This window comes from Zalophus californianus, chromosome 1, assembly GCF_009762305.2.
Source record: "Zalophus californianus isolate mZalCal1 chromosome 1, mZalCal1.pri.v2, whole genome shotgun sequence".
Lineage (NCBI taxonomy): Eukaryota > Metazoa > Chordata > Mammalia > Carnivora > Otariidae > Zalophus > Zalophus californianus.
The window spans coordinates 77,196,093-77,217,452 of record NC_045595.1 but is presented as its reverse complement, the minus strand read 5'-3'; the positions used below and the strand labels follow the sequence as shown (position 1 = coordinate 77,217,452).

Genomic DNA, 21,360 nt, shown 5'->3' with positions numbered 1-21,360 from the left:
ACTCTAAAAAGTTAATTGAAAGGTCATGGCCTGGGGTGCCTGGGTGGCTCAGTCAGTTAAGCATCTGCCTTTGGCTCAGGTCATGATCTCAGGGTCCTGTGACCGAGCCCCACATTGGGCTCCTTGCTCAGCAGGGAGTCTGCTTCTCCCTCGCCCTCTACCTGCAGCTCCCCTTGCTTATGCTGTCAAATGAGTAAGATCTTAAAAAAAAAAAAGAAAGAAAGAAAGGTCACGGCCATTGCATTTTTCTGTAAGCAAAGAGCACAGTATTGGAAAGAGTGAAGTAAGAAGATTATCACACTATAATGAATTAAGTACCTCTAGACCCATTTCACCTCGGGCTACTCTCCAAGCCACCGACCCAGATATTCTTCCACCAAGTTCTCCAGGTTTAGGGGTTTTGGGAGATATAAATTCAACAAGTTCCACAATTATCCTCTGGAGAAGTTCTTTTCTTCTGTTTTCTGACAAAGATATTTGCCTCTGAAATTCATGTTTTAAAAAAGGTCATTAAGATGAGGGAAAAGTAGAGGTCCACCTCTAAGGAGGAATATACATAAAACATTTGTATTTTAATGGGATCTTGAAAGATATAACCAACTTTTTGTTCACACATAGTTATTTGGAAAATAAGACACTGTGGAAAACTTAAAATAATTTTTACAAATTTTATGTAAAGAAATAATTTGACATCCATATCCAACTCTTCTTTACTGTCCTAGATTTTAAAATGGAGGTAGCAACTTCTGCTTCCAGCTATGACAGACTGGCTTGTGCCAGACCAAGTGTCCTACCAAGAAAAGGTACAAAAGCTGGGCAAAACATTACACGCAGACACACACGTACAAACGCCTGTTTAAATACAACAGAGAGCTACCAAGGTAACCAGAGCTAAAGAAGCTAAGATCCCAAGGAAAGAAATGAATTGTGGTGAACTGAACATATTCCACCTCTTTCCCTTCCAGGCATTTGCCAATTATTAACTGGTATGAGCAAAAGAGAGTGAGAAAGCAACCACGAAATGATGGCTCACGTGCTGAAGAACACAGAATTTTTACAGAATCACAGTACTGTGGAGTAAATAAGCTGGAGTTCAAAGCCTTTCAAGGTGAGAGGCTCTAGTAAATACTCCAGATTTTCAGATTAGGCTCTCTGAAGGGCTACACATTAGAAGGTGAAATTCCAAACAGATGGAAAGAAACTTCACCTTGAAACTCAATCACGGGGCTAAGTGGATCTGCCCTATTCTAACTGCTTGCCAGAAGCAAAATTAGTGGTTTGGCTTTTAAATTATTAAAAAAACCCCACACATATATAATAGTAAAAAATTTCAATACTAACAAAGGGACATAAAATAAAAACTGAATCTTCCTTTTTCAACCTCTAGTTCCTCTCTTCAGAAGTAGTCACTGTTAACAATTTCCTGTGCCTTGTTTTCAAAAATTTCCATCCTTGGAGAAATGTGTGTAATTATATTCAAGACACAATTTCTTTGAAAAATAAAAACATACTTTTTATGTCTAGTATTACATACACTGAAATTCTGTTTCACTAAACTTTGGAAAGAGATGTTATGACAAGTGAATATGCAAAAAAGCCACATATTTAAAATAAGTCCTCAAAATTTTCAATGAAAAAGCATTTAACATATTAGAATATTTTTGCTTGCAAAATACTACTACTACTTTCAGAATTTCAATGGGTTAAAAACTGGCCTTTCCTGATTATATCAAAAACTTCAAATGTCTTTTCAAAAATGCGAAATGCTCATACCTGCTTATTAAGTCCATTAATAGTTTCTCGAAGTAATTCTTCTTTAACCTCAGTTCTTCTGGAGATTACCTCGTCATGTTTACAAGAATATCGCCAAGTGACATCAACCACCTCAAATTACAGAATACAGTATTTAACAAGAATACAACCATCAACCTTTTGCTAACTACCTAGAATGTATGTAATTCTTAAATAGATTTTTTTAAATGCTATCTTTTGTTTAATTTGTTAAATTTTAAAACCTATGGAAAAAAGTAAAAAAGAATATACTTTTTATTCATTTTCTAACAGGTACACTTTCAGGAAAGCCTGTGACAAAATGAGATTTCCAGAACATTTAGCTTTTAAAAACTTATTTACAAAGTTGATTACATAAAATTAAATAAAACCTTGTTCCATTTTTACTGTATTAAATTTATATTAAAGAACTGATTTTTGACAAAGGTACAAAGACAATTCAATGGAAAAAAGACAACCTTTTCAACAAATGATGCTAGAACAATTTGTTATCCAAATGGAAAATAATGAATTTCAACCCACACAGTGGACTATATACAAAAATTAACTCAAAATGGATGATAGAACCCAATGTAAAACTGAAAGTATATAAACTTTTAAAAGAAAACACAGGATAAAATCATTGTGGCTTGGGCGAGGCAAAAAATTCTTAGATACATCAAAAAGTACAACCCATCATTTCACATCTATACAAATACTGAATCATTCATTATGTTGTACATGTGCAACTATATGTCTGCTATACCTCATTTAAAAAATAAAAAAAGCACAATCCCTAAAGAACAAATTGATTAACTGGACATTATCAATTTTGTCTCTAAAAGTCACTGACAGAATGAAAAGACACACCACCGACAAGAAAATCTTCGCAAAGCATTTATCTGAAAAATGACTTGTATGCAGAATATATGAAGAATTCTCAAAACTCAACAATAAGAAAATGAACAACCCAATTAAAAAAAAATGGGCAAAGAGGGCTATGCATGGCAAATAAGCAGTAAGAAGATACTCAGTATCATTTGTCATTAGGGAAATGCAAATGAAAACCACAATGAGATACCACCTCACATCTATTAAAAGGGCTAAAATTAAAACAAAAACAAAAACAAAAACAGATAACCATACTAAGTGTTAGCAAGGATACAGAGAAACTGGAAACTCTCACATACTGTTGGTGAGAATGTAAAATGGCACATGACTTTGGAAAAGAGTTTAGCAGTTTCTTAAAAAGTTAAACATACACCTACCATATGATCCAGTCATTCCACTTCTAGGCATTTACCAAAGAGAAAAGACAGCATATGGCAATATAAAGACTTGTGCGTAAGTGTTTACAGCAGCTTTATTTGAAATAGTAAAAAACTGGAAATTACCCAAATGCCCATCAACAGGTGAATGGATAAACAAACTATGGTACATGCATACAATGGAATACTCAGCAATAAAAACAATAAATTATTTTTTTAAGGATTTTTAAAAATTTATTTGAGAGAAAGAGAGTGGAGTGAGCAAGAGAGAACACGAGTTGGGGAGGGCAAGGGAGAGGGAGCAGCAGGCTCCCCGCTAAGCAGGAAGCCTGACACGGGGCTCGATCCCAGGACCCTGAGATCATGACCTGACCCGAAAGCAGACACTTAACCAACTGAGTCACCCAGGTGCCCAAAAATAATAAATTATTGATACGTAAGAATAACATGGATGAATCTCAAAATAATCATGCTGAGTAAAAAAAAACAGACCATGCTCACCAAAAAGAACATACACTGTATGATTCCATTTTATATAAAACTCTGGAAGTGCAGATTAATCTATAATGAGAGAAAGCAGATGCATGGTTGCCTAGAGAGGGGCAAGAAGGAGGGGTAAGAAAGGACGTAACTTCCAGGGACAGTGAGTATGTTCACTCTCTTGACTACAAAGATAATTTCATGGGTGCATACAAATGACAAAATTTATTAAATTATACATTTTAAATATAAGCTGCTTATTGTATGTCAACTATATCTTCAAAAGCTGTCCAAAAGGAATATTTCATTCTTAGAAAAAATGTTTTTTGCTTCTGCCGTACCTCATCCTTCGAAAATGCAATGACATAGGAGAGCTTCTTGCCCCACCCTATTTCATAAAGGAGCGGCTTATCACACACATCTTCACATGCGTCACAGTGCAGCCACCGCTGCTGAGAAGGAGAGTACACTTCCGTCCAGACATGGTCTACTCAAGAGACAAGAGAGCAACACAAAGAAAGGAAATGAAAGTGAAGTTTCTAAAACCAGAATGATTCCCAACAACTGTACGCAAACTCTTAAGGATCAGGTCAGAATTTGTAAAGGTCTTAAATTTTAGTTAATAGGTCTGAGCATTTGGGGGCACACGAGACTCTAGAATACTTGTTTTAATTTTTCTGTCTCTTTGAAATCCTTGAAAATGTTTTTGGAATATGTCCTTTAATGCAGTCAGTTTTAAGCTTAATTAAAAATAATGTGAGCTGTAATTCTAAAAAGGCAAACATACTGAACAACAGCATCAAAAACATCAGGCTCAGTCTTTGCTGATACGAAGGAGCTAATGCCACTTTTGAAACTGCAGTCTCTTTTGCCCTTTAATACCCAGAACCAGTAGGAGGTCTAACAAAGGATCTCTGGTTATTGATGTTCTATATTTGAGTGTAAGAGAACAGGAATTCTTAAGTGAAGATTTCATTTTATCCTAAAAAACAACGGAAACACAAGTAAAATTCTGAGAACAAGGGAAACAATTTTTAAAAATGAAGATGAGAAGAGTCATTTCTAAATAAGGACAATATAAATTTCACATGGTTTTTATTACATTTTTTTTGTATACTGAGATTTAAGATTACTACATCTTTTATACTAATCCCTACAAAAAAATGAAGATTTCTAGAGCATATTACACGTTATTATTCATATAGAAAAAGCATTATTACAAGTGTCACAGTATATTGTTTATAAAAGAGTGTCTGTAGTGTCATGTTTAAAGTACCTGGCAAAATGGTAAGTGTACTACAAAAATCTTGACATCCCCACAAAAATCTTATGAGGCTGGTATTATTGTTATTTTAAAAGAAGGCAAATGGAAGCTCAAAATGACGAGGCCAGAAAGTAACAGAAAATGATGAGCCCAGACAATAAACCCAATCCTGAAGTCTGCATAGCCCTACTACTCTGCTTTACACCATGTTCTGTACCTGTGTAATCCCAAACATAGCGAGCTTCAAACCCTAAGGCTCGGCAGCACAGTGTAAAACAATTGGCCCACTCGCCACACCGTCCACATCTTGTTTCCAAAAGTTTCTCAGGGTTATTATATCTGTTTTAAAATAACCATAAAAAAGCTTTGATTCATTAATAAAAGCAAGAATTTTAAACAATTTATATTACCTCTGTGCTAAACAGTAATATTTCTTAATTTCACATTTTTGAAAATTATTTTTAATTGAAATATAGTTGATATCTAATATTACATTAGCTTCATTTCACATTCTTAGATAGTGATTAAAGAACCTAGACTGTATGAGGCATTATGTTAATAGAAGCTTTAGTGAAAAATGATTATAAACAGTGGTACAGCCTTCAAGTTTACAGGCCTTAGAGGAAGAAGAAATTAACACAAATAACTAATACATGGCAGAATGTGACAAAACCATACAATAGGTCAGACTGAGTGTTATGGGAGAGTGGTTGGGAGGACAGCTTGTATTTAAACTGGCTTTGAAGGGCAGATTAGATCTGGACAGGCAGAGATTCTCTAGGAAATCTGCTTAAAGCGTCAGTATTATTCTAACAAGTCGTATAATTAGCTCATGCATTTAAAAGGTAAACAACTTAAACTACTCAATAAAGATTTTAAAACTTAGGGAACTCAATTCTACTTAAAATACTAATTTTCTAATGATTTTTTAAGATTTTATTTGTCAGAAAGAGTGAAAATGAGACAGTGAGAGAGTGAGCGAGTGCACAAGCAGGGAGAGTGGCAGGCAGAGGGAGAAGCAGGCTCCCTGCTAAGCAAGGAGGCCAACTCAGAACTCGATCCCAGGACCCTGGGATCATGACCTGAGCCAACACTTAAATGACTGAGCCACCCAGGCATCCCTCTAATGATCTTTTTGATTGAACTGTTTTCCTTCTTAGTGACTTAAAGGTGCTTGCTAATTTGAAAGTTGTTTTTTGAAAGATGTTTGCAACAATGTTTTAAAAAGGTACTCCAATTACAAAATTATCATAAAATTGGAAAATACCAAATTTTGCATACTGTGTTGAGAAGGATCTCGGCTGATAAAGCTAAGCAAGAAATGTGCCCTAGCTGAGCAGAGATGTTGGCCATGAGCTTGTGGAAGGAAACCATTACATTAATAAACTGGCTCGACAGTGACAAGTTTGTGTTAAGCAGATGCTGTTGGTTAAACTAGCTAAATTAAATGAATTTAATTTAAGTAGTTAAGTAATTGAAAAAAGATGTAAATTTACATGAAAAAGTAATAATGGCAAAATTAGAGCATCCTATGCCGCTTCTATATACTACTTGTGCCAAGTTGAATGATCAGCTTAGCCTAGAATTGACAGTGTTCATCATCCCAGCTCTATATACATAGACCAGCTAACAGTTAAACAAGCAAAGAAGTAGAAAGGAAAACAGTAAATATCTTTGTTAGCCTGTGCCCCTTCACACTGCATTATCAGTTTATATCTAACTGCCTAGGAAAGTTTATTAGAAAAGAGATTTAATTATATATATTTTTTACCTTCCAATATTTGCAAAGTACCTGTGTAAAATGTATGCTGACTGAAGAAATAACTTGAACTAATTTTATATTATTAGTATATATATCCAGTATTATTAGATACTGGATTCTGTATATTCTATATTATGTATATCAGAGGGTTGGTTCCTAGTTAGGACAAAACTGAGTCCATAAGCTCCAAAAATTAGGTATTTCAAATACTTGGTATCTTTTCTTGACCAATGATACAGCCAACATTTATAAGTATTGTCATTTAAAAAAAATTGATAAGAGGCTTGTGAATTGACAGTAACTGAAAAAAGTTAACTGAGAAGTACAAACTTCTTTAGTTTAAAATTTAGATAATGAGAATATGTTAGGTTGGGCAGGGGAGGCACCTGATTAAAACAAAATTCTGTTGTTAAAAAGAAAATAATATGATGGTACTATACTTCTACCTTCCATTTTACCATATGAAGATTATTTTAAGTACAGCATTGTCTTTGCTGTCACAATTTATCATTATTGTTAATGTTGCTAGTGCTGTTTTTATGTGCTATCAATCATTATTAAAGTTATCAGAAAGTCAAAAGTTATATAATTAAATGAACAATACCAGACTTACATCATTAAATGTGCTAAGACTATACTCAATTTATATTCCAGAGCAAGAATAAACAAACTTTTCCTATAAAAAGGCAGTAATTATTTTAGACTTTGCAGGCCATATAGCCTCTGCTGCTAGTATTCAACCCTTCCACTGGAATGTAAAAAGAGTTACAGATCATAAGCACACAAATCAGCATAAATGTGTTCCAGTAAAACTTGATTTATAAAAATAGGATGTGGGCTGGATTTAGCCTGCTAGCCACAGCTTGCCAACCTCTGTCCTAGAGGAATATATTTCTAAAAATTGAAGAGTTCATTTAATAAAAATTCTTTTCTAACCATTCCATGAAGAGATCACTCTTTACTTTACTTTGCAGTGCACTGCAACTTTACTGTGCAGTGGACACCCACCTTGGGAATCGATTGCTGAACTGGCATGCATCACAGTAATGATCTTCTATTCTGTTTGCACCCCACTTCATCTCATCATCATTGGGGAACAGTGATTCACCTCTACACTTAGTCGGGCCACCACATTTGCTGCACAAAATATCATTCACCCATTGAAAAAATTCTTCCTTAAACCAGTGTAAAAGCTCCAGCAGAAGAAAATCCTCATCACTTACATTAGTACCTGAGAAGTTAAAACAGAGTCAAGTAAGATCTAAAGCTGACAAAAACTAAAAATACACACATGTATTTTATTCTCGAATATGGAGCCGAAATATATGAAAATATAAGAAGATCTAAAAGGTTTTCACAAATATGATGCAAGAAAAGAACTGTCGGCATATTGTGAACCAGGCTGAAATACAATGACATAATACATCGTACGTTTATAGCAGTAGGACATTTACCACTCTGTAACCTCTAACCAACATTATGTACTAACAAGTGAGCTGAACACAACCTCTTAGGGAACTATGGTCAATGTGTATTTGATCTTGAAACACAGGGAGGTTAAGAAATCAGTTTAATTTTTAAAAACATTTAAAAAGGACTACATTCAACTTATCAGGTATATATACAAGTAAACAAGAAACAATCACAAAATCACAGGCAGAAATCACAGAATTCTAGACACCTTAAAAAAATCAACCTACCAGCTTTTCTATCAGTGTTTCAACTATACAGTATAATTCATCTGTGAATACTCACCATAAATCACCTAAAAACACAACAATGTCTACACAGTATATAACAACCCTGGAAAGTAAGTATGGCTTATAATATTACATAAAATTGTATCTATTTATCAAATAAAAAGATGTCTCTTGACAATATTCAAGACTGTGGTACCTCTGGGAAGAAGAGAAGGAGAGGAGAAAAGAATCTGGGAGACACAGAGAGTTCTCATCTCTCTCTTGTTTTATTATTAAGAAGTGATCATAATATGAAGGAAATATATGGCATAATGTGAAGATCTAGTAAAGTTTAATGTTGGTCATAGGTGTTTGATACATTATACTCTATTTCTGTTTGATATAGTGCCAAATGAAAAAAAACCTATATTAGGAAAAAACTAGAGAATATAAAGGGCGGAAATATATTACATTCCTGGTTGGGAAAACAATTTTCCAAAGTTGTTAATTCTCTACAAATTAATCTGTAATTTAATGTAAACCCAATTATAATTATAAAAAAATTTAAAAAGTATTTAATTTAAAAAATTTAATTAAAAATTTATAAAATATTTTTTCATAAAATTTGACTAAGAGCAATATGATAAATTCATTTAGTACATGTCAAAACACATCACAAAATTCTAATAATCAAAATATTGTGATATTGGTGAAGAACATACAAAGCAGATCACTGAAACAAAAGAATGACTCCTGAAAAACAGATTTCTAAGTGATACATAGTATCTAATAAAGTTAGCCTTTCAAAGTAGTTCTAAGAGGATGGACTGTTCAATAAATGATTTGGGGACAATATAAAAATTCTATATTGAGAGAAGGAATACTATGAAGGCAATAGAAGTTACAAAAGAATACCTTTATGACTGTGATAGGGAAGGGCCTTCTTAAACAAGATGCAGACTGTGAAATCAATAATGGGAAAAAATAAACTTTCTTATATTTAAAGTTATAGCTTATGAATTTCAAAAGATACACTAAAGTAAGCAAAGAACACTGGGAGAAAAAAAAATGTAACATGTCTAATAAAGAAAAGTATCCAGAATATATAAAGAACTTCTATAAATCGATAAGAATATCAGCAAACCCATTAGAAAAATTCAGTCTATAAAAGAAGTCCAATAATTTCATTAAGTGGAAATAAATACTCTCGGACACTTCTGATGTGAACTGAAAGGCAATTTACTTGAGAGGATCCTTTACAGTGTTAAGTCACACACCCTTGACATTTTTATATTTATCTCAGAGAAATACTTGTGCATATACACCATAAGGCATGCTTTACAAGAATTCTCACTGCAGGAGCATTTAGAATAGAGAAAAATGGTAAATAATCTCAATGTCTATCAATAGGAAACTGTATAAATATTAGTATATGCATACTATAGAACACTATGGTTAAAAAGATTTCTAAGACAAGTTAGTAAATGAAAAACACCAAGAAACTCAATATATATGGGATGATAAATTTTATGTAAACCCATACAACTTAAACTATTTTTTCAGGTAATTATTTATGGATATAAATACATAGGCGAAGATATGAAAAGGAACGTATCACATGATAATAGCTGTTACCTACGGAAGAGGTGTAGGACAGACTGACAGGGAGATTTTAGCTTTTCTCATATAATATGAAAGTTTGTATTCAATTAAAAATGAACTTTAGTAATACAGCACTGCCACCGTTCTTCTCTATCAAGTGCCTAAAGCAGAGTAATCTTTTTAAAAATGCAAGGTAGATTATATCACTCAAAACCCTCCAATGAGGTTCCCATCTCACTCAGGATACAATTCAAAGTCTCTACTCTTACTCTTTGTTATCACAACTGGTCTCCTCTGGTAGGCTGAACAACGGTCCACCAAAAGATACCCACATTGTAACCCCTGGAGTCTAAAACTGTTACCAGATACAGCAAAAGAAAAAAAAAAAGGTCTTTGAAGATATGATGAAGTTAAGGACCTGGAGATGGGGGGATTATACTGGATTATCTGAGTGGACCCTAAATGCATACTATCCTTCTGAGAGGGGAGCAGAGGGAAATTTTACACACACACACACACACACAGAAGGTGATGAGACAGCGGAACAGAGAGAGATATTGTGGCCCCAGTGACACTGATTATGGCCTTCTGGCTTCCAGAACCAGGAGTCAATAAATTTCTGTTATTTTAGGTCACCAAGTTTGTGATAATTTGTTACAGCAGACAGAGGAAACTAATGTACCCCCTTTACTTTTCTGACCTCTGTCTTGTTTATTCTGCTACAGGCATCAGGTCCTCCTTGTCATCCTTTCAATGCGCCAAGCTCACTCTCACCTCGGGGAGCCTTTGCAGTTGCTGGTGCCCTCTACCTGGAATGGAAGTCACTGCTTTCCAGAGAAGCCTTTTCTGACAACCCTATACCAAAAAGCATCTTTCTAGGCACTCTCTGTACTGTTAACCTGACTTGTTTGTCTTCCCAGCACTTATCTACCCATTCTATTTGAGTATTTGGGGTTTTGTAGTCTGTCTCACCCCATGACAGTAGGGGCCTTGAGCTGTGTTTGTCACACAATAGGTGCTCAGTATGTATCTGAATGAATGATGGAAGGACTAAACAAAGAAGCCTCATAATATTAATTAGAATTAATACTGTTCACCAAATAGTCATTATCAAATTGGGAAAAGAAGGGAAAGGAAGACAGCATCCTTGTGCTTCTGTGTTATATGTACTCCAGGTATAGAGCGGCAGCCTCCCAGTTAGAAGTAGGACTATTGCACGGAGAGTGAGGCCCACCTGAGGGTCAGTGCTCCTTGATCAAGCAATGTCCTGAATTATGGCTCAGAGAAATGCAAGTGGAATCCTGTCCAGAGAGGACAAGAGCTCAGAAAGCTCAGAGATACGGGGCTTAAAGAGAGGCTGGACTTAGATGCTGAATTCTTTTTTATTTGTTTTTTTAAGATACTAAATTTCTGTGAGAATATGGAGAATATATTAGAGTGTGGAGAGTACATTTTAAAATTATAATCAAGACTTCAGATTAATACATTTAGCATCTTCAAAAATACAATAGATTTCTCCTAACTTTTCAGTAACAAAGATAAAATTAACAAGTGTAGGTCTTAACTCCATTCTATGAAAATCACAGACCATTAGTGTGCAAAAGAGGGAATGAGAAGAAAATCAGTAAAAACATCAGTACAGGTAGCCTCGTCCTCTGACACACCTTAGTACTCAACATTCTTCCTCCCATGTCTTCATATTCAATTTAGTAGGCCAACATATATTTTGTTTCACTTTCCCAAAACGACAGGGTTCTTTCCTCTTCACAAAAGGTGTTTCCCCTATATCTGGAACACTCAATCATGACAAATCTTCCAAGCCAGAGCTATGGAATCATGCTTCTCTGAGCCTCAACTATCTCTAAAGGTATCTCAGTGGGTAGGGTTCCTAGGTCCTCACTTCTGCTACAAACCAGAATACTCTTTCCTAGTTTAGAAACTCAGAGTAAGATTTAACTTGGGGAGAAAATGAAAAGAAAAAAAAACAACAACAAAAAACCAAAAAAAACCAAAACACAATCATGAATGAGAAAAAATCACCAACCTGGACAAATGAGGCTTTGTCATCATCTCAGAGCCAGATAGTCACTGGGGCAGAGGGACCTGGCTGCCACACAATATCCAAAAGCCCGTACTTTATTTACAGAATTCTAATTTATTTGGGATGGCAATGCATCAGCTAAAAGACTAAAGATTGACTAAATTTGGGTGAGAGTCCAAAGAAGGCTGCTTCAAGAGAACAGGCTCAGTAGTTCCATTTTGCTTTTTCTCCCTTTCGTCTTCCTGATGCCTGGTCTGCAGATATAGTGGCTGGAGCTTTAGCAGCCATCTTAGACTATGAGATGTAACCTGCAGAATGGAAACCATGTATGCCAGAGCCAAAAGACAGAAGGGACCCGGGCCTCTGATAATGTTTCAGAGCTTACCAATAGCATCAGCCTGCCTACCTCAATAATTTCTTACATGAGAAAATAAATCCTAAGCCATTGGGGTCACAAATCCCATTACTCACAGCCCAGTCTAACCCTCAATGATCCATTCATTATGTCTATAATACCACTTATTTCACTATATATTTGAATTTCCTCTACTTACGACTGTAACTCTTTCAGTATCCTACTGTTTTTGTGGAACAGTACCATCCAATAGAACTTTCAGCAATAATGGAGATAATTCATATCCACACTGTCCAACAGGGTTGCCACTAAGTCACTTGTGGTTAATAAGTACTTAAAATGTGTTGACTGTAACTAAAGAACTGGATTTTTAATTTTTTAAAACTTAATTTAAATATAAATACCTACATGTATTTAGTACTAGTACCGTCCTGTTTTCTAGAACCTTTGCAATCCTCCCTTTCCCCCTTGCCTTTTCATTCTGGGAAATCTCATTTACTTGCACAGTTTTACCTATCACCCTAAAGTGTACTTCTTAACAGAATTCCAGACCTACATTTTCACCTGGTCCAGATAATGGCCAGCAGTTACTTTAAAACATTTCCCTTCAAAGCCTGTTCCTATTGACTCCTCTAATCTTCTAGTTGCCTGAATTCAAAACTGGAAAGTCCTCCTTGACATTTTCCTTAAGCATACACGATGCCTTGTCACATCAAATGTACTCATCAACTGCAAACAATATGTATTCTATCACCCCAATAACTCACATCCATTTTCTCCCCTGCTGTCACAATACCCTGTTCACCCTATTCCTCTCTATTACTACTGTGTTTCAACTGTTCTCTCCTTGCACTCTCTTATTCTTGTTCATCTTACAAGGTTTTCCTAGATCAATCTTCCTTAAGCACACCTCTGATGTCACTCACTTGCTTAAAGCTTCAATGGTTAATGCTGCTGAATTAAGTAACCAAAGAATACTTGACTTTCCTGAGCGAACGCTTTATTTCCTCCTTGCTAATGAATAGATTACATAACACTTTTGCTCTATGTTCAATCATACTAAGATTGTAATGTTAGCCTTACAAGTAAGACATGTACATCCTCCTAATTTCTTTGGTCCTTATTTTCTATTTTAAAACTTTGTTAGAAGTATTCTTTGTTCCATTTTATCTCTAGTTCTTTTTGGAAAGATTAAAAATATAAGATAAATCCAGTATACATTTCTCTGCCTGAAATTCAATGTCAACCAAAATATGATCTCAGTCTACTTGATCTCTCACTACTGTTTTACCCACTCCTACACTACACACAGCCAGATTTTATTATTCATTGTTCCCCGTATAGAATCTAACTTTTCTGCCTCCACACATCCTGTTAACTACATTTGGAACAATATCCCCAATCCCTGGCTTAATAAGTCCTTTGGCATCTTAGGTTACTATTCCAACTCATCCTTTATAACCTTTAAAAAAAAAAAAAAGCTCAGTCTTTTACTGATTTTCATAATACCATTCTACCAACCTGATGTTCTTTCCTTCCTACTTAAATTAAAACTCCATTATACTGCTTTTAAATTTTAAGTGTGAAAGAATATATAGACAAATCTCGTAAGTCATACTATGAATGAAGTTATAGATGGCTTATCTTACCCCTATTTTCCAAATTTTCTACCAAAAAAAAAAAAAAGCCATGTATTACCTTTATAATTAGAGGGGAAAAAAAATGCCAGGCAAATGTCAACAGGGACACTGCTAATTGTGTCTCCTCTGTGGGACTCAGCTGAATGACTGACTCACACATAAAACATGCTTCGGTAAGTACCTGTTAAACAGGCATTTATGTCAGGGATCGTCTGAAGGAACACAGTACTTTAATGTGGACAGGGCCTTTGTGATCACGTTAATAAGCATTCTTATTTCATAAACAGTAAAAAAACTGTTAATCCAAGAAGATGAAGAACTGTCTCAAGGTCTCACAGCAATGTTGCTGAATTAAGTCTAAGCCCCAGAATGGTCTTCAAATACAAGAAAATGACATAGTATAATATTATAATAAAAACAAAACTACCAAAATACAATGGGCAGCAAAATACCTAAACAACATATGTAAGAAGTGATTAAATGATTAAAAAAAGGAAAAGAGATACATAATTAATCCCTCAGAGAGACTTCTGGTTTTAGCTCTGACATGTAAAGAGCTTAGAGTTGTCATTCCCATCGTTATGAAAACAAAAAACTGAACAAACCAAAATCATTGACTTTTCTTGAGCTCCTTAGAATTCACAGGGCAAACTGTCACCCTGAAATCTGGAGAGATGAGACAAATACAGAGAATCTTAGCCAAATACACAGAATCACAACCAGCCATCTGCTACATGGAACAGAAGCCACTGGAGTCATAAATTGGTAAAAACACTTAAATGATAATTTCAACAAATTGCTGGAGGCTGAATATGGACTAGCTTGAGTAAGAAACACAATCTTAGGAGGGGTTCCTAACACTTTTGTGGGTTTTCCCTCCAAGAATCCCACTTGGTTTTCTTGGTGAAGAACCAAAAAAGATCTCATAGCTCTGAAAAGAAGAGGAGAAGATTAAGAATTGCAAAGTATGCCCAGAACGTTCTTTACAATAAAGGCCTACTCTTCAGGGAAAAAGATTTTACCAGAGTCTTTTCTGAAGTGGGGAAAGGGAACTAACTTCCCTGACCCTAGCCACTTCTAGTCTTCCTATCTCGTCTATGGGGGGAAAAAGTTAAGAAAGACTTGGGAAGGTCACAGGCCTGAGGATACAGGCCCACTAAAGCACTGAGACTTAATCATCAGATTACAGGGGGCTTCTACTCCCCCGTACCTTACCACTACACCAACAAGGCTCTGGTGTAACAACAATGGAGTCTACTAAAAGATGCAGACTGTATCTAAGGAGTTTTTAGAAAAGCCCAAAGACAACAGGGGAGACAAGAAGAATACCAGAGCAAGTCTGAAGGTTCTGACACCTACAACTAACATTAAACATAGCCCAACTCCTTGTTAAATGGACATAAGACCTTATATAAAGGGCCTATTCACCTCAGCTCCTACTAGCCAATGCATCATGTCTAACTTCCAACAAATACAAGATGTGTTAAAAGGCAAGAAAAATCAGTCTGAAGTGATAAAGTAAGTATCAGAACCACCCAGATTTTGGAATTAACAAACAAAGAATTTAAAGTAACTCTGATTAATATATTAGGTGCTCTCATGAAAAAAGTAAACAACATGTAAGACGGATAACATAAATAGATTTTTTTTGTTTCTTTAGAAGCTTTAAAAAAATCTAGAGGAAATGCTAGAAATCAAAAACACTGTAACAGAATGCCTTTCATGGGCTCATCAGTAGATGGGACACAGCCAAGGCCAGAGTCTGTGAGCTTGAAGATAGGTTAACAGAAACTTCCTAAACTGAAAATCAAAGAGGAAAAAAAAAAAAGGCACAGAACTGCAGGAGAATCTCAAAATGGACCAGAACATCTAAGAACTGTGGGAAATTGAGGCAGAGACAGATAAAAGTAAAATACGATACATTCATTTTGGAATACAGAAGGAAAAGAGAGGAAGAAACAAAAGAAGTATCTGAAGCAATAATGGTCAAGAATTTTCCAAAATTAATGAGATTCCAAACCACAGATCTAGGAAGCTCAAAAAACACCAACCAAGAAACTATACCTAGGCATGTCATATTCAAACTGTAGAAAACCAAAGACAGAGATAATCTTGAATAAAGCTGGGGATGGGGAGTAAGTTGAGGGGATATGGGGGAAACCTTACCTAAACAGGAATAAAGATGGGAATTATAGCAGACTTCTTGTCATAAACAATGCAGGCAAGAACAGGAGGGTAAAATATTTAAAGTGTTATTGAAAGAAAAACCTCACCAACCCAGAATTCTATATCCCAGTGAAATTATCCTTCAAAAGTGAAGAAAAAATTAAGGGTTTCTCAGGCAATGAAAAATTGAGGGAATTCATCTCTAGCAGATCTGCCCTGGACGAAATATTAAAAGAAGTCCTTTAGGAAGAGGGAAAATGATATAGATCAGAAACTTGGATCTACAGAAAGGAAGCATCAGAAAAGGAATATATGAAAGTAAAAGAGAATCTTTTGTTTTCTTATTCTTGGCGTAAAAAGTAACTTCTTTAAATAATAACAATAGCAACATACTGGGTGATTATAGCATATGACAGCAATGTTATAAGGATGGGAGGGAAGAATTGGGATGATTCTGTTAAAAGGTATCTGCACCATACATGAATCAGAATAGTGTTTTTGAAGGTGGACTCAGTTAAAACATTTATTGCAAACTAAGGTAACCACCAGAAAAATTACATAGTCCCCTAGAAAATATAGTATTAAGAAATGAATTAGATAAAAGCTAATTACATAAAAACTCAAAGTAAAAATGCTACCATTGGAAAAATTTAACAACTAAAATCTTAAGACCATTAATGATAACACACAAATAATTATTGGTTGATGAATGTGGTAGGTATTGTTCTGAGCCATTTACATGTACTATTTCACCTATTTTTAAAAATCATCCTATTTTCAAATGAAGATACTGAGGCATAGAGATCAAATTACTTGCTCAGTAATGCACAGTAAAGTGGCAGAGCTGAATTTATTCCTAGGCAGTGGACAACAGTGGGTGAGGAAGAACCATACACCAGTAAATACTATCTTTATTAGCCAAAATTAATCAATGGTCTAATCATATGGATTAATCTTGAACATAGCTTCTAATTCACATTAAAATTCACTAATAATACTATCATATGTTCCACAGACTTAAGTTCTATTATACCTAAAAAAACTCATATACCAATGATTAAACTGCAAACACATACTGAGGTTTAAAAAAAAAAAAAGATGTGTTAATAGATGTGTCTGAGGTACATGCGGTAAAATTTTACTACTGTTGTACTCTTAAAAATCAAAATAGAAATAGATTAGAATTTTATGATGTATACAGCAAAAGGCAGTTCAGTGTTTGTCTTTAGCAATGATGTATATTTAGCAATGAATGGTTATATAAAGCCACTACCTTTATCCAATTTTCTAGCTCTAGATAACTTTTCTTGAGATCTCCTTTTTAGTTCTTGGACTGGAATACAAGCCAGTGCTTTCTCCTGGAGAGCAAGGTTCTCATAGACCAGCACATGCTGAATGTTGGACCGGAGAACTTTTAGAATGACTGAATCAGTAGTAACCTAATAGAAAAAAAATATTGGTTAGCTTTTCTCCATATGCTACAAAAACAACACATAACCGAAAACGGTGGTTCTATGATTTCATAAATAAAGAGGAATGTATGGATTCACTGAAATATAATAATACTCAAAAGCTATACAATATTAGTTTTAGGAGATACCCATGTGTGTGTCACAGTCAAAGATATATCTATTCTATTTCTCTGAATATATTATTGAGGACATATTTAAACAGAGATATGCTAGATTCTTGATTACAAGTCTGGATCAAGATAGTGCACTGAGGGGCGCCTGGGTGGCCCAGTTGGTTAAGTGGCTGACTCTTCATTTTGGCTCAGGTCATTTTTTTGGCTCCAGTAATGACTGTGGAGTCCTGGGATCAAGCCCTGAGTTGGGCTCCATGCTTAGCAGGGAGTCTGCATGATCTCTCCCTCTCCTTTGGCCCCTCCCCCGGCTCATGTGCACCTGACTGCTCTCTAAAATAAATAAATCTTAAAAAAAAAAAAGAAATAGTGCTCTGAGCAATGCATCTGACAGCCTTTCCAGTTCAAATCCCTGCAAGTAACATAATTAAAACAAAAAACAAAACAAACAAAACTCCATATGGCATTAGCAAAGGAGGAGTACTCTTAAGGGATCAGGAATTTTGAGAAATTCCTGAAAGAGGAAAAACAGATACAAATGGATTAAAGGAAAAAACTATGGCAATATGCCCCCCCCAAAAGAGTGGTTATACAAACTAAAGTTTTCAAAATAATCCCAAGAGCAGAGGAGCCACAGGATCCAGACAGAAAAGGGCCTTGGAACAAACATTAGTGACACTGGCTGGGCTCTGCAGGAGGAATAGTTAGACATCTTCTCCCTGCCCCCACCCCATCATTCCTTCTCAACAAAGAACTATGCTTCTGAGAAGTGAGGGAGCTGCTTAGATTCCCAAAAGGAAAGAGAAACATCCAAGCTCAGAACAGTTGCTTCTGGTACAGACCATCTTGTAGCATGTTCTACCCCTCCCCACAGTTGCTAGAAGCAGATGCTGCATTCACAGATAGGCTAGCAGGAGCTCTCAGACTCACTGGATCTGCAACAACCCATACTGTTGCAAAGATAAACTACAATCAACATCAGAAGAACTAACCCTGTAGCCATAGCAGCAAGTCTGTCTTCAGAGATTCGACAGTATAAAGTAAGAGAAAGACAACCATGGATCTTGGAAATTAAAAAATTTAAACAGTGAAATAAGAAAGTACACATGGTGTCAAACCGAAGAATAAACATAGCTAAAGAGTGATTAGAAGACTGAGCCAAGACATTTTCTGAGAACGTGGCACAAAAAAAACCTAAATAGACACTGAAGATAAATCCAAACGTTTCCAAATCCAGCTGACAGGAAGTCCAGAAAGTAGAGTAGAAACAGTAGAAAAGATAAACTTCTCAAAGAAATAATGGAAACCAATTTCTGAGAGTTGAAGAAAGAGCCAGTATGAATGGGGATAAAACAGGGCATAAAATAGTGACATTTCATAACAGGTAAGTAGAAAAACAAAATTCCAAAAGCCTTTTATGAATCAGACATCTCATTAGAAACAATAAAGCAAAATCTTTGAAATTCTGAGGGAAAAAGACTGGGAACACAGGATTCCTACCCAGCCAAACTAATCACACAGGAGGGCAGAATAAATCCGTTTTCTGATATGTAGCAGTACAGAAGTGTATCACTCCTAAATCTTATCTAAAAGAATTCTTAAAGTTATTGTCCCCTCAAAATATAATATAATCAAAGTAAATAAACAGATCACCCAGGAGTAGAAACTGAGATAAAAGCAGGAGTTAAAAAAATAAACTAGTAAAACCTAAGTTCTGATTATTAAAAATAATCATAATTGAAAAGCAAAATCTCAAATTTTCTCATAAAGAAGGTAGCAAGGAAGGGAGGAGAAAAAGAGTAAAAACTTTCTGAGGTTCCTGTCTTATTATATTAGTAAAAAAGTATAAAAGTAAATATTTGCATTAAAAATTTAAGTGCAATAGAAGACTAAAAAAGAAAATATTTAACTTTCTAACTTTTAAAGGGAAAATAATGGAAGAAAACTGTTCTCAAAATAAAACAAAGATGGGAAAAAGGGAAAAAAACAAAAGGACACAGGCAACACAAAATAAGATGTCAGAAATAAATTCAAACATATTAGCAATTATGGTAAATACGAATGGATTAAATGTGTATATTAAAAAAGTAGACATAGATTAATTTAAAAAATAAAAACCATTATCAAATACTCCCTGACATTATCCAGGATTTTTTAAAGCACTGGGGATAGGTGCATAAGAAAGACACGATCACTTTATTGTCTAAGGGAGGGAAAGGCATTAAATAATGACAAAACCACCATTATTAAGTCAACAAATATTTGTGTGTGTGTGTATGTGTTACATACTGGAAAAATAATGGAGACCAAAATAGTCAAGGATATCATCCTCACAAAGTAGTCTATGGATACAGAAACTAATACTGGTACAACAATGTTCATTTACTCAAATATTTAATGAGCCTTTATTATTTGCTAGTTACTGGGGATATAATGGTAAGTTAGACAATTTATTCATAGGTGTAAGAAGAGTAAGCAAATATAGAGGATAGTGACACTGTACAACAGGGATTCTGAACCTAGAATTCCCTGAAGAAAGATTTTTTATATTTGTGGCAAAGTACTAAGGATAAGAAGCTAATAGGAAAGGGAAAGCTAATCCTATAGGAAGGAACAGCATACAGGTAGCTGGGGAGTATGTTTATGGGAACATGCTTAGGAAATTATGTAGGATCATGGAGAAAATCAGGGTGTTGAGAGCATGGAGAACCAAGGGGAAATGGCGGAGAAAGCTGAGGATGAAGCTGAGTTGATAAATGGCTAGATCTTTCTGGTCTCTTTCCATTGTAATGGAAGCTATTAAAGACACTTAAGCAAGGGAGTAAAACCATCAGATTTACATTTTCAGAATATCACTCTAGCTGTAGCTAGAGAAAGGAGGTTACAGATGATCCAATGGAAGCCGACTGCAGAAATCTGAAAGAGCTGGTGGCTTTAGTAGAAGTAAAGTGTAAAAAGAACTTAGGAAATAGGATCAACAAGTCCTGGTGACTGAACTGTGGAGTCGGGGCAGTTAGAAAAGTAGAAAAATACATTAGTAATCTGTGGATTTTGAGTGAGCAACTAACTGGGTCAATGGTTGAACCACTTATGGTAGAAGAAAAACCAGGAAATGATTGAGCTAAAGATGATGAACGGTCAAATAAAAATGAACTGAAAGTAAGTATATTAAATTTAGCAGCATGGAGATTTTTGATGATCTTAGGAAGATTTCTAATAGTGTTAATAAGGAAAACAAGTTGTAAAAAACTTAGTTGTGAAACTGTGTCCCAAGTGGCCTAAGAGTACCAAAGCAGCTGCACAAAATGGTCTACTGGAAAGTGTACAGAAAATATTAGAACTCCTATTTATGTTTTTTTTTCGCCAAAAAATAAAGCAATTAAGTTATAATAACATTTAGTATTTGGGTGATCAGTGGCTAGCAAGCTAGCCTGAGGAGAAAGGATCAAACTACAGAGGGAGTTAACAACTGGCATGTTCACTCCTACTTCTACTCTTAGCATATTACAAGGTTTTGCGATTCATATGTGCCTGGCTAAGTGAATTTATAGATTATGTTATATAGTTTTCACTAATGAACCCTCAACCTAGCTGTAAAAGATTATAAAGACTGGAGGCACTTGGCTGGCTCAGTTGATGGAGCGTGCAGTTCTTGATCCTGGGGTTGTGAGTTCAAGCCCTGAGTTGAGTGTGATTACTTAAAAATAAAATCCTAAAAAAAAAAAGAAATCTCATCATCCTAAATTATGTT

At 35.2% G+C, this 21,360-nt stretch overlaps 1 protein-coding gene across 2 annotated transcripts in view; it reads right to left on the bottom strand.

Moving 5' to 3' along the window:
- NGLY1 (N-glycanase 1) overlaps positions 1-21,360 on the bottom strand; it is a 56,430-nt gene that overhangs the window by 12,744 nt on the left and 22,326 nt on the right. For both annotated transcript variants that reach the window (XM_027583399.2, XM_027583398.2), the window contains exons 4-9: positions 17,301-17,466; positions 7,553-7,775; positions 5,000-5,121; positions 3,860-4,005; positions 1,774-1,884; positions 319-483 (exon numbers count right to left, since the gene is read on the bottom strand). In XM_027583399.2, the coding sequence (XP_027439200.2) occupies positions 319-483; positions 1,774-1,884; positions 3,860-4,005; positions 5,000-5,121; positions 7,553-7,775; positions 17,301-17,466 (933 nt within the window). The remainder of the gene's footprint in view (positions 1-318; positions 484-1,773; positions 1,885-3,859; positions 4,006-4,999; positions 5,122-7,552; positions 7,776-17,300; positions 17,467-21,360) is intronic.